Below are 13,792 nucleotides of genomic sequence, written 5' to 3' on the forward strand. Positions count from 1 at the left end.
CTTCGGGAAGACATATGGCATTTCCTAAATATAACCCAAAGTAGTTGCCCCACAGACCCACTCACAAAACACTCCACACATGTGTTAAAAGTGCTCGTTTTTAGGTATGTACAAACACAAAAACACCAGTCCTTGCAAACCCAAGGCATGCACAGGAACACAATGCTGCACGCATGCTTCTGTGACATGCTTACTCAGTTTACACTTACAGTAGCGATTAGCATATTCTCAGTTTTATCAGCAGTTATTCATAACTGTAAAAAAACATTTTTTGTCATCAGCGATAACACAGCCTACACAACACTGATTGTCTTCATGAAATCACATGTGTTTGATGCTTTTTTATGTTTTATTGATCCATTGTTTATTGTTTTTAAGTGGTAATCATTGCACTTTGATGTATTTCCCTACCATAACACGTTCTTGTTAAATATCCTAACAAAGGTGACAAATAATCATCGCAGTGTCTATGACAATGATCTAGTACATCTTCTTTTAGCCGCCCCTCTTACTACCTTATTTATATTGGTCAAATTCAAATAAGTAAGTCATGATCAGTTAAACTGGAAGTCCAGCTATTTTCTAGTTTAATTTTAATACAAGTTTGCTCAGTCCATTTCTTTATGCATGAAGTCACAAACATTTATTGGTTCGTCTTTTTACTGAGCAAGTTCAGTGTGTCTGGGTTATCTTTTCGTTATCTGGCTTTTAGCCTTGTCTGCTTTTGACTGCTCACGTTAGATAAGATAAGATAAGATAAGATAACCTTTATTAGTCCCACACGTGGGAAATTTGTTTTGTCACAGCAGGAAGTGGACAGTGCAAAAGTTATGAGGCAAAAATTAGAATACAATAAGAATAAATACAGTACACAACTGTACAGAATAGAATAAAATAAAATACTATATACAGTAGAATAAAATAAAATAAATATACAATAAGATAAAAATAGAATACAAATACAAATACTATATACAACTGAGTAAAAATACAACGATGACAGAAAGGATTATTGCACTTAGTATTATTGCATATGTATGGATGTGTGTGCTTGATCAGTTAAAGTCTTTATTATGGAGTCTGACAGCAGTGGGGAGGAAAGACCTGCGAAATCTCTCCGTCCCACACCGTGGGTGCCGCAGTCTCCCACTGAAGGAGCTGCTCAGTGCTGTCACAGTCTGCTGCATGGGGTGGGAGATGTTGTCCAACAGGGATGACAGCTTAGCCGCCGTTCTCCTGTCACTCACCACCTCCACTGGGTCCAGAGGGCATCCTAGAACAGAGCTGGCCCTTCGGCTCACCCTGTTCAGTCTCTTCCTGTCCCCAGCAGAGATGCTGCCGCCCCAGCAGACCACGCCATAAAAGATAGCAGAAGCCACAACAGAGTCATAGAAGGTCTTCAGGAGTGGGCCCTCCACTCCAAACGACCTGAGTCTCCGCAGCAGGTACAGCCTGCTCTGCCCTTTCCTGTAGAGGGCGTCTGAGTTATGAGTCCAGTCCAGTCTATTGTTCAGATGAACACCAAGGTACCTGTAGATTCCCTCCATGTCACCCTATTCCTACAACCGCTTCTGTCACGCCAACCCTCTCTCAACTCTCCGTTTGCCTTCACTTCCTCCATGTCTTCCTCTTTTCCTCCTGCCTGGTAGTTCCACCTTTAACAACCTTTGTCAAAGGGTGGACTCATTTCTAATCCTGTCCCTCTTGGTCACTCCCATTGAAAACCTTACCATCTTTAACTTTGTCACTTCCACCTCATCCTAGTACCCTCAGCTATGGTGGTCATCAAATCAATTAGTCAACAGTTTTTCCTTTATAATTTTTGTCCATGAACATGAGTTATTGTAGACACACAGAGGTCTAAAGTCAGATTTTTCTCATTATCAAAATAATTTGCAATCTTTAACAAACATGTGTGATGTTAGAATAGGCCCATAGGACAGGTTAAAAGCACAGCAGTTGCTGATGCCAAAGCATGAAGGAAAGGTGACTGAAAAATTACTCATGACTCAAAAGATTCAGGAAACAAGAACAAAACCAGCCCGTGGCCTTATGCTATTTTATAGTAGCTATCTACTCGTTTATCATCAGAGCAGATTTGAGTTCTTATGGCAGTTACAAGAAATTACAAACCTCTGCAACTATGATTATAAGGGTGTCATGTATAGTGGTGTATATCACCTATAAATACAAACAAAATATTCTCTTATTTTATCATTTTAGCCGTTGTACATCCACAGCACGAACAATTAGCAATATCCTGGAGTCCTGCTGTGTCCAGCCAGCATGATTCCTGAAAGACATGGCACCTTTAGTCATGGAAACAAGTATCCTACAGCTTCAACACTATAAAAAGCTGTATACTTGATACTGAAAGTGCAAGGGAGAGCACTTGTGAGTGTGTGTGTGTAGGGGTAGGGGGGTGTCGGTCTTCCAGTGTTTAGGAGCTCAGGAACATCAAGAGCTGTGTGTTGGCCAGGAGGCTCTCCTAGGGATAAACAGAGGGAGAAACTAATCCTTACTCTCCTTCACATCCAAGCAGGGTGCGTGTTTGTGTCCGTGTGAGTGTGTGTGTGTATTTATCTTCGGAAATGTGCTTCTTCCATGGCTGCTGAAGCCAAGGTTGCGTGCGCATGTTGGTAAATGACCTTAAAGCATTAGAAAAAGATGCGTTACAGGCATGCATGTTCAGTCTAAGTCAATCACTGGCACATTTAGTAATCCATGTATGTGTGATGACGGCGATGTCTGTGTGAGTGTGTGTATGTGAGAGAGATAGAGACTGTACTGATGGGGCTTTGTGTAATCGTGCTGAGCAGTGAAGCGTGTCGAGAGAAAGGACATGTCCTCAGCTCTGATCACATAGTCTACTAGAACGACAGTGAAGGGAGGGAAGGAAAGAGAAAGACAGACGCTTGTTAGGGAAGAAGAGGAACACAAAGCATCAAATGAAACGATGATGAGGAGAGGACGACTGACAAAAATGGAATGAGAGAAGGAGTAAGCTACGGTAAAAGGGAGAGGTTGGTAAATCAAAAGGGAGGTTTCAGAAGAAATCCACGAGCTAAAAGAGGGATGGAGGTAAAGGCAGAGAGTGATAGAGCTGGAGAATTCGGAAAAAAGCAAAGAAAGAGAAAAGGGCAAGGAATTGATGCAGGAAACACGATAGTGACCAGAGTACAGTTGAAAGACACTGAAGCAGAGATGAAAGAATAAGAAGTTTAGATGGATATGGAAAGCTTAAAGTGCTGGTTTTATCCCCTAGTTTTTTCCTCTCCCCCTTCCCCTTTCCTCCATCTCTTGTGCATTCAGACAGGTTTTCCTAGTTGCAGCAGCCCAAGAAAATAAAATCAAGCGAGGCGGCCCCTCAGCCGACTGGCTAATTGCAGAGGTATCACTGTGTCAAATGACTAATAGAGTTTCCCTTTCCGTCGCTAATCTGCCAGCAGGAGCACAGCCGCAATTTGTTTACTCTTTGCAGATGCAAGGGAATACAAAGACACACCCGCCTTTTTATTTCCTCTCAAACACAATTTCACGCTGCCAGAGTGTTAGGTGTGAGACGTGTTAGTGGAAAGTGCACGTGTGTGTGTATCTGGTATACACAACACCACATGTTTCGTGATTTGTTTAATATTTCATGAAACACCCTGTAAGTTGTGTTCTGCTGGTCTTCAGCAAACTCATGATAGACACACCCTTTCACACTGTGTGTTTATTCCATATATAAACGTTAACACTCAATTATATGCTTAAATCTAACCTCAACAGATCTTATTCTCGCTTTCAGGTCCCGAATGACTTAATTTTTTGGTCAAAAATGCAATTACTTCAACAGCCTAAAGTCCCAATTTACTCTCAAAAGTAAGGAACACGAGAAGAAACACAGGTGTACAAATACAAAATACACATGCATTAGTCAGGCACCCACATCCTGATTTGGCAGGCAGTATTGGCCCCAGAGGTCAATCCATCACTCAGACCACACCATTAACTGAGCAAATCATAAATTCAGTAGCATACCATTTACTTAGAGTAGTTTAAGAAGAGACCGCAGAGTGTAGAAGGAAAGATTGTGTGAGTAGGAAAATGAATTGCATAAAGAGGCACGGGGAAGCAGAATACAAAGTACTGTAACAGAGTATGAAAACAAAAGGAGCGGCTAAAACAGTGATTTGGCAGCACATTTTGGGAGGATTCTTTCTGTTCTTTGTTCCCAACCATCTCTCTTTATCATTCTTGATTTTGTTCCTTTTTCCTTTACTTTTTTAGCTTATAACCAAGGACACTCCTTTTTAGTGGTCACAGCACAGGCTATAAAAATAATTTGACATGACATTTTTCCCTTCTTTTCACTGTTCTTCCACCCCCTCTTTTGCTCTGAGGTTTGTCCTGTCTGGTTGTCAAGTCTCTCGGTGAGTGCACACTGACACTGGTGGTGTTAGTCTAAAACCCGGACACTAATGAGACAGAAAGACAGACACACCGCAGACACAATTTTAAGACTACAGAAAAGTCTGGGATTTGCTTCTGATGGGAATAATGCTGCTTCATTACCCTCCTATACCCTCTGTTGTATGTGCTCCCTCCATTGCCTCGCATTTCTTTTCTTTTTCCTGTATTGACTGACTTTGTTCTCTAAAACGTGGCTTTCTCAGCTGCAGCCTTTTCTTTCCCCTGGACTCATCCACTGTTTTCCTGCCTAATTCCTTGGATTGTCAAATTTGGGGCATCAGTGCGCACTAGGATTGTGATCCAATCGCCCTGTCTTCCCTAGTTGGATTGCCAGTAACTGACAAAATTGCTGCTGGGGCGGGCAAAGGATTTAGTCAGTGTGCACTCGTTAAGGTGGTGCTGTCCATTCTCCATAATGCATGCTATGTGGCCTAAATACAAAAAAAAAAGTACGAGTGGTAACCAGAAGTTGACAAATCCAAGCTGAGCAGCTGAAACGATATTAAGTCAAAAAACAAAAAAAGCTGGAAAGTCAAACCAAAGTCCTTCTTCTGTTTTCTCTCATTTTTAAATGATGATGATCACGGGAGTGCTCCTTACATGCACATTCATTTTAAAGAGTGCAGGCATCCAAACACAAACTTGTCTGTACTTAACTGCTCATGCATGTCTGTGCCACCCAGGAGATAAAAAATATGCTAACGTGATTACGTCATCCCTAAGGTTTCTTGTGCCGCTCATAGAGTTCTCCAGAATTGTTTGAAGAAGTTCAGTTCAAGAATATGGAATAGGATCGTTAAAGGACTGGTTTCGTCAGCCTTGTGTACAAAATAGGTTGGGCAGATCAGATGCATGGGTGTGTGTTTGTGTGAGTGTGCGAGAGAGAGATGGAGGTGAAAAAGAGAGTGATAAGAGGGTTGTGAAGGTCAGGTAAATGCCAGCACTCGAGACAGTGCTAAAGAGCAGGTTTGTTGGTCACGTAACGATAAGACACTCAGCCTCAGCACACTCTCACTTCCACACAACCTCCAGTCTTTTGTTAATTTGTGCTCTGGCTGGTAAACGCTCCTTGTCATCTGTTTATATGAAATGCATAGGATTCTATTTGCTTATATGGGGAGTTTTAGTCTGCCTCATCCAGGCAGGTTTTAAAGGCTAATTCTGTTTGTGATTGGAGGTTCATTGGCCTATGTTAAAGCCTAAGCCAATCATACGGCCGCATATCGATTACAAGGCTCTGTGATTTATTGCTTACTCCTTGAAGAAGATGTTTATGGTGTTTTTCACGTGCTGTTTTCAGTCTGCATATACCTTTGTCCTAATGATGGATAAGATGGATTCCCCCCCCTCCACGGTCTGTCTCAGTGTTTTTACAGCCAAAGAAACGAGCCCCCCAGACTCACATTAACACCTTGATATATCACCACTCCACTGTTTCAGTGCATCACGGAGGGAAGACAGCTACTGTGCCCCTGAAGGCTGCTTACACCCTCCAGCAAATCCCAATTCAATTTCAAAGTCACTCCAAAGAGAGATGCCTTGTTGTTGTTTTATTTATACATTTTATGTATGTTTTTAGTCCTTTTTGATCACCAGGGTGACCTCACCATGATCTCTCAAAATGTGTGGACTCATCCCTTCCCTCGCATGAACTAGAGCAAAGTTTACATATTTTATTGCAGACTGATGGAGTAGTGTGTCATTGCGGTGACAACTCTAACAATGATTGTAGTCTCTCATTGTCAAAAGTATTTTTTTCCTTGCCACTGTCTTAAACATGGGGGCAGAACTACTCCACAACCATTTTTTAATGTGCTGTTGGCACTGTAGGATTGAACGGGCTTTGACAAAAACAGGCATTTACAGTGATTTCTGCTGTACAGCTATCAAGAATTGTGTTAAATTGTCAATAGATTTATGATATAGTATTTCATGTGTTTAATTTTATTTTACTAGATTATAATCTCTCTCTTTTAATCATGGGAATAAGGCCAATGTTTTTTTTTTTTACCTATATGGAGTTTTTTCCAAATGACTGTTCATCGCTGTGTTTGCTTTTCTGTCCTTCCTCTCCTGTGCTCGTGTCCTTGCCCTTCTCTCCTCCTCTTCCCTCATTCGCTCTCCTCTGTAGACCTGACCATGCGTATCCATGATCAGGTCCGTGACCTAAGTTATGTCCTCTGTCCCTACTTTCCTGCCATAGCACCCTCCTCCCCTGGTGTCGACTCCGCCCCTTTGCAGCGCACTGGAAGTCACGGCACAGGAACAGGAAACTACAACCGCGGCGGGACCAACAACTATGCCACAGTGGGGCCAGGCTACACCTCGAGTGGTGGTAGCGGAGATGTATATGGTTCAGATCCCTATGTGGCTGACCCCTACCGTACCCTGCAGTACTGCCCTTCAGTGGTGGAATCACCCTACAGCAAGTCAGGACCAGCTCTGCCGCCCGAAGGCAGCCTGCAGCGTTCACCTTCTATTGACTCTATTCAAAAAGATCCAAGGTAGGATGAAAAGAGAGTTGTAGAGTGTGTGTTGTGTGCATGAGTATCTGTGTATACATGTATTTTTTTAGGGGTTTATTGGATCACATCTTGTATGTTCAACATAATAAAAAATACAATGCCTAGACACACGTACACATCACATGAGTCACTTCAGAGGATGTTATACTGACTGCTCAAGACTTTGTCCTAACTTTACAAAAATGTTAATAACACCTAGCTCTAGACACAGATTAATATAGTCAGCCACTGATCATGCCATTATTCAAACTTTGTGATCTGTCATCTGATTACAAGCTCCAATCAAGGGACATCTTATGACTGACCTCAGTTTGAATTGCCAACGCTCATCATATATTCATAACTCCAATCATGTTTCCGAAGGTTTCAAATTATTACTTTCAGTGAAATCACAACGGTGCTTTTGAGTTGCTTTAAAAAGCTTAAAATTGCAGTGTTCTTATAAACTCACAGTCAAAGCTTTTCTGCACAAACAGGTAGATTTCATGGTCTTGTGGTTAAGAAAAACCTTTAGTAACAGTCACACACTCAACTCAGCCATGACCATCAGGTTTTTTTCTAAAGCTCTCTAAAAACAGGTCTTTATGCCCGAAAATGCATTTACGCTGAAAATGTCTCAAAGTTAAGAACAGGCACGTTGAAGTAAGTGTGTTGTCTCAGGTACCAGTGTAAAAATTTGAAGGCACTTCAGATACCAAAACACTGAAGAAAGATTTTGCATATCTGGTTTGTCCACACTCTAGACTTTGAAAAATGAAGGTAAACAGCAATTATTCTTTAATTTGACAGGAAAATCTCTCATAAATATACAAAAAGTTTTTGCCAAATTAAACTTCTGTTTTTTTGTCCAGTGCAGCTACCTCATATGTACGAGGAAAAACGATCTAATAAGACACTGTTTTACTCCAGTCACACACCAGTTGCTTGAGACTTTTTTTTTCACCTCCCATAGTGTCATGCTGTGCGTAAAAGCATCCTACTGGGCTGTGATCACTTCCATCCTCTTGTCTTTGCAATTAAGCAAAGCTCATTCCCCGTCTTTTTTTTATACATATTTCACAGGACTCTTGATGTATAATTCCTTTAATTACAGAGCAAGAGGGACTGAGGCGGGTGGATCAAGTCTCAGCAGCAGCTGTCAGTCACTGAAAGGGAGAAAGAACACAGTGAACAGAGAGAGTGGGAGATTATTAAGAACAGTGACAATGAAAGTAAAAAAAGAGGGGGGAAATGATTAGCATGTGCACAGTCTGATGAAGGTAAAGTCCGTCACAAAATCCTGCAGTCTTACTGTAGGATGTGTCTACTTTTGATGATATAGTTAGACTGACTGACTCAAGACAGTCTTCATATTTCACAACAGCCAATGTACCCAATCAAGTGAAAGCTCATATCTGGTGAGTTTTGTTATTATAAAATAAACACAGCACTTCTGACTTACACTAGAATATCGTATCTGTTTACTTCACAAAAGGAACGATTATTGTCTTTTTCTTTGCACTCTGGACTTTGTTGTTCATAAACACTTCTTCTTTAGCAAAGTAGTATCAATTCTGAGCGAGGTATATGTTTTATTAAGGCATAATCTTCACACAGCAACAACATAACATAACAAAATAGTTGTAAGAGTAGACAGAAATATGTTTCCAGAAGGTTCAAAGAGATACTGGAGAGCCAGAAGTGAATATAGGTCAGTAAGATAAGAAAATGTGAGCGATTGCATTTTCACATCCTAAATCTAGTACTTGATGATGAAAAGAGGCATTGCATACCTAAAAGGCTAAATTAGCTAATCCGTTGTATAACTGGTTTTAATATATTAAGTTGTACGCTGAAATGTATTTCTATACATAAGTGTGTGTGTGTGTGTGTGTGTGTGTGTGTGTGTGTGTGTGTGTGTGTGTGTGTGTGTGTGTGTGTGTGTGTGTGTGTGTGTGTGCATGGAGGGAGAGGGGGTGTAAGTGGATATGTAGCAGAGGACTTTTTAGAACTTTTAAAAGTTGATTGTTTTGTAATACTCATAATACGAAAACCAAGCCAATGTAGGAGTAGGTTTAGCGCTTACATTTCACATACAAACACACTCAGGCATACGCACATTGTTCTCTTTATGCACTTGCAATGAAAGTGTTTATTGTTGGCCCTCTAGTGTTATTGCCACACTTGCTTGTATGCACAGTCAAGATCATTTTGCTTCCATTATTGCCTCAGGCTTCATGGATTTCTGTGCACAGATCCAGACAGAAATCTCATTTTTCCCCCATTTGCACTTTTTTTCCTCCAGCAAAGTAACAAGAAATGGTAGAATTGCAAGCATTTTGTACACTGGTTGAATTCAACACTAAAGATCTTTTTCACAAATCTGAGCCTTTGTGGTGAATGCTGCCTGCAGATTGCATAGTGATTTATTACTATTATGTTACATCATTACTATTTTTAACTTTATGCACAGTTAAAGGTAGGGATGGGTACCGGTGTCCGGTGCCATTATGGCACCGGTTCTGACATAAACGGTAGTAACCAGACCGAAAAGCAGCGCACATTTCGGTGCTTTATTTCGGTGCTTTTTTTTTCCTGAGCTGTGATACACTTCTAGCCAATCATTTTACGTTTCCGAGGATAGTAGGCGGGGCCAGGTACGTACGTTCTGTTAGAGCAGAGCTACAGATTAAAAATGTCCAAGGCGAAGCGGTCAAAAGTATGGCTGTACTTCACAGCAAAATATGCAAACTCAGCAGCAACAAGTGCTTTAAGCTGATACTGTGATACTGTCAAAGGAGGTAACACCAAGAATCCGATTAAACAGCTGGCGACGCATAGCGTTTTTTTTAAAAGCCGAGAAATGCGCCGTATTTGATAGCTTGCTGCGAGACCTCACACCGAGCACGTCGGGTGGGTTGCCAGTTATCGGACCCGGAGCAACATCCCCCAAAAACCCGAAGAGGAGAGTCCTGGCCCCTAGCCCTGCCAGTGTAGCAGAAATGATGACGGATGATGATGCAGCAGCAGCCGTTCTTCTCTGCATGAGTAGCTTCATGTTGTTCGTGTGTAATTTACGTTGAGTAGGCTAACCACGTTATTACATTAATGCATGTAAGGTGAACTAGCAAACATCATCATAGCTACATGCGGCTGTCTTCTTGTTTGATGGCAGATACTCCCTTCACCCTGGCCAAAAAGGCTAAAATGACCAAAGAAAAAGTGGAGAACAGCTAAACATGAGAGGTTTTTGGACAAAGTTTGTGTTTTTTCCATTGTTTAAGCACTGCTTCCAGCCAAGAGTGATGCCATATATGCCACATAGCTGCAGAAAAGGCACACATTGTTATCTTTTTACAAAAAAACCCAGCTGAACATGAGAGGTTTTTTGACAAAGTTTGTGTTCTCCATTCTTTAAGCACCGGTTCGAGCACCGTTTAAGCACCGGCACCGTTTCAAAAGTACCGATTTGGCACCGGTATCGGATAAAACCTAAACGATACCCATCCCTAGTTAAAGGTGTCTTTAAATGCCTAATTTCTAGCTGTATTTTTTATGCAGTTATCTTACTGTGCTTAATATTGTTGAATTGAAGTGTGTTAGATTTCTCTTTGTCAGGAGGTTAAATGGCCTCCTACTCAAACTCCACTCTCTCTCTTGCTGTAATTGGATCTAGTTGAGCTAACATGAAGTGCTAAATGAGTTAGCAGCTATTAGACACAAAGAACACTGCGAGTGAGGGCAGAGGTTATGTGTGCATGTTTTAATGTGTGTGTGTGTGTGTGTGTGTGTGTGTGTGTGTGTGTGTGTGTGTGTGTGTGTGTGTGTGTGTGTGTGTCTGTGTGTACATGTGTGTACACACGAAACGAAAGACTGTTTTTTTATATAATCAATTAGCATATCTTATTTATTAATGTGTGTATGTCACTGTATAATGTGTGTGTGCATACATGGTAGCCAGTGACATACTGCTATTATAGCTGCAAAAGAGTGAGCATGATAAGCAAGAGGTGGTGACAGCAACATGAAGGGAAAACTCAATATCTGTCAATGGATAGCAGTACAGAGAGGTGGGAGGAAGACAAGGAGACAAGATAGATGAGGGGTGGAAGGAAGGAGGGAAGAAGGAATTACTGATGAGAAAGCTAAAGGGAGCAGTGCAAAATAAAGCTGGAGAAACAGGAGGAAGGGAAGAAAACAGACACAAAGAGAAAAGGAGGGAAATGCAGAAAGATGAGGGAAATGAGGAAAAGTTAAGGTTGGTCTTTAGGTGATCAACATGCATGGGGAGAATAAATATAAGAATAATAGGAAAAGTGCAGAGAAGGCAAGGGCAAAATATAGATACAGTGTCTCCCATTATTGTTTTGTCTAAGGCAGCGTCTCAGAAAGTTTGTGCGTTTCCCTCTAAGCGTTCTGCGTGTAAAGCGATTGTCACCCCCACTGGGTTTCTTTCTTAAAATGAATATTAAAAACAGTGTAGGGAGTGAGATGATGAGAAATGTTGAGTGCAGACTTGCATAACCAATAAACAAAGAGAAGAAAGAGGAGCGAAAGGCAATAATGAAGGGGAACATTTTTAACAAATGAAGGGGATTTGGAGACTCTTAAGTGAGTGAAGAAAGCATGGCATCTGCATTTGTTTAGGGAATAAGCTATACTGTACCTTGAGAGATTGAAGGAGAAGAAGACAGAGGGAGGGAACGATGTTGGGCATACAGGAAGAGAGAGAGAAACATTAACTTGGGGAAGATGGGAGTTAGGCGCCAGTGGTTTTTGTTCTCAAACTTGGGGCTTAGGAAAGCATGTAATAGGGTGAGAAACAACATAAAGGGTAAGTTAGATTATGCAATGGGAATTCACTGCGCTGCAGTTATGAGGATTGACAGGAAGGAAGAAAGAAAATAGTTGGACCATTTTGATCAAAAACAAGACTACACCATTGTTTCAGCTGTGGGGAAATGCTCGACTTATCTAATCGCACACTGAGCCTGAAACATAGACACAAGACTTCAAGATAAATCAGACTCTCGTCATTTAAATCAGACTCGCCTCATTTACATTTTCTCCTCCAAACGTATTCACGCAGCAGTGATGGCTGCAGCATTAGTAATATTTGATGTTAAAGTTTGTTAAAGACTATTTTAATTATTTCATGTGATACATGTTTTTTTTTTCCTTTAGTGTTGTAGTTTTGCTTACATTTCAAGGCAGCCAATAAGCTCTTTTGATGTTGCACATCTAATGTAAATAGTAAATCTAGTAGTAAAAGTCCAATAACGTCTTACTTTAGATATAAATTCTAGTTGGCTTTGACATTTTTCTTTTTAAATAACGGATTATTCAAATGTGTATATTTGTGTTAATCTGTAAATTTGAAATAACTAACATGCCAAAAATATAATTTAAAAAATCCATATCCAACGTTATTTGAAGTTAAAGTAACTTAACTTTAAAATATACCTCAGTGGCTCTTTTTAGGAGCGACTGCCTCTAACATAAACTTAAGTTGCAGAACGTTTCCAAAGTGATTGACTGTGACTATTTATTGTCAGTAGTATCACACTCAACACTTTATTTCAATAAGGAGAGTGCCTAAAATGTGAACATCCAAAATACAAGTTGAATTTAGAAGAGCATAATTCCAAATGAAGGTAGGATATAGACCTGAGATAGTCCAGACTCCGATGATGGTGAAGCAGAGTAGTTGAGACAGTTGATGATGAGATTGGATGAGGTCCCCTGTGTGGATGAGGTGAAGATGGGGAGAAGGAGCGTTAAAAAACAGCCGGCCTGAAATGGAGATTGACTGATTAGAATATCCTAATACTAACTGGGCAAGAGTAGCGAATTTGACAACACTGGAAAAAAGAAGTGCCAAAGACATGAACACATGAAGACAGAACATGAGCCACCCTTATTGAATGTTTCCAGAAACAGAGATCAGTGGTGACTGATCAGTGGTGGGCATGTCTGTAAGTGCATGCAGACTGAGTGTGTAGTAGGCTTTTATGTATTTGCCCAAGGCTGCGAAAGACAGGACAGAGGATGTGCATTTACATGTTTGTTTGTGTGTGTGAGAGAGAGAGAATCATATGTGATGTGCATATTACAGCGTGTTACACGGTGAGTGTAAAGGATGCTTGTCATAACGACGGGACATCAGGGCCCAGTTAGGAAGGCATGATTTACTGGTACTGAGAAGCATTTGGAAATCTCCACAGAAGAAGGCTGGAGATCACAGACCAGTCGAGCTGGAACAGAGAGAGAACAGATTACATCTGACCAAGGGAAGAAATTACGTGTAGTAGGTGAGCCCGATTACCACCAAAGATGTGAAGACAATCTGGCAATGACCCAATTACATGCATTAATTACATATATACTGCACGCTCCATGAAGAGATGCAGATCAGGTGGGAGGGAAAACGCCCAACTCCTAGACGCCGCCCTGAGGCGGACCATTCCTCTCTAGAGGAAGCGGAGAGAGAAACAAAACAGTTTCCAAAAAACAAAAAGAAAGTGAACTACCCTCGCATGACAATGCTGGAACATCATTGTATGAGTTTATGGGTGTCTGTATGCGTTGAGAAGCTGCAGTGGAGGGTGTAATTATGCAGTGATGGCTCTTGTTGAGCACAAATGTTTATTTATGAGGAAAAGAAAGGGAATAAAGTGCCTGTATCCCCTTCTTGTAACCATAGTTTATGCAAGTGTATTGTTTGGATCTATGTACCCACATATGGTTTATGTACAGTATAACTATAGAGATGAGATACCTGTGCATGTTTGTGTGTGTGACAGACATTCTGATTCTGATACAGTGTTCTCCTT

The 13,792-nt window shown here is 41.0% G+C and overlaps 1 protein-coding gene across 3 annotated transcripts in view; it reads left to right on the forward strand.

The window, feature by feature from the left end:
* Window positions 1-13,792, forward strand: part of ctnnd2a (catenin (cadherin-associated protein), delta 2a) — a 249,321-nt gene that overhangs the window by 140,410 nt on the left and 95,119 nt on the right. For 2 of the 3 annotated variants that reach the window (XM_026179361.2, XM_026179364.2), the window contains exon 12: window positions 6,587-6,959. In XM_026179361.2, coding sequence (XP_026035146.1) covers window positions 6,587-6,959 — 373 coding nt within the window. The remainder of the gene's footprint in view (window positions 1-6,586; window positions 6,960-13,792) is intronic. The other variant, XM_026179362.2, reaches the window with a different exon arrangement.

The sequence above is a fragment of the Astatotilapia calliptera genome, chromosome 9 (genome assembly GCF_964374335.1).
Source record: "Astatotilapia calliptera chromosome 9, fAstCal68.1, whole genome shotgun sequence".
In the NCBI taxonomy this organism is placed as follows: Eukaryota; Metazoa; Chordata; class Actinopteri; order Cichliformes; family Cichlidae; genus Astatotilapia; species Astatotilapia calliptera.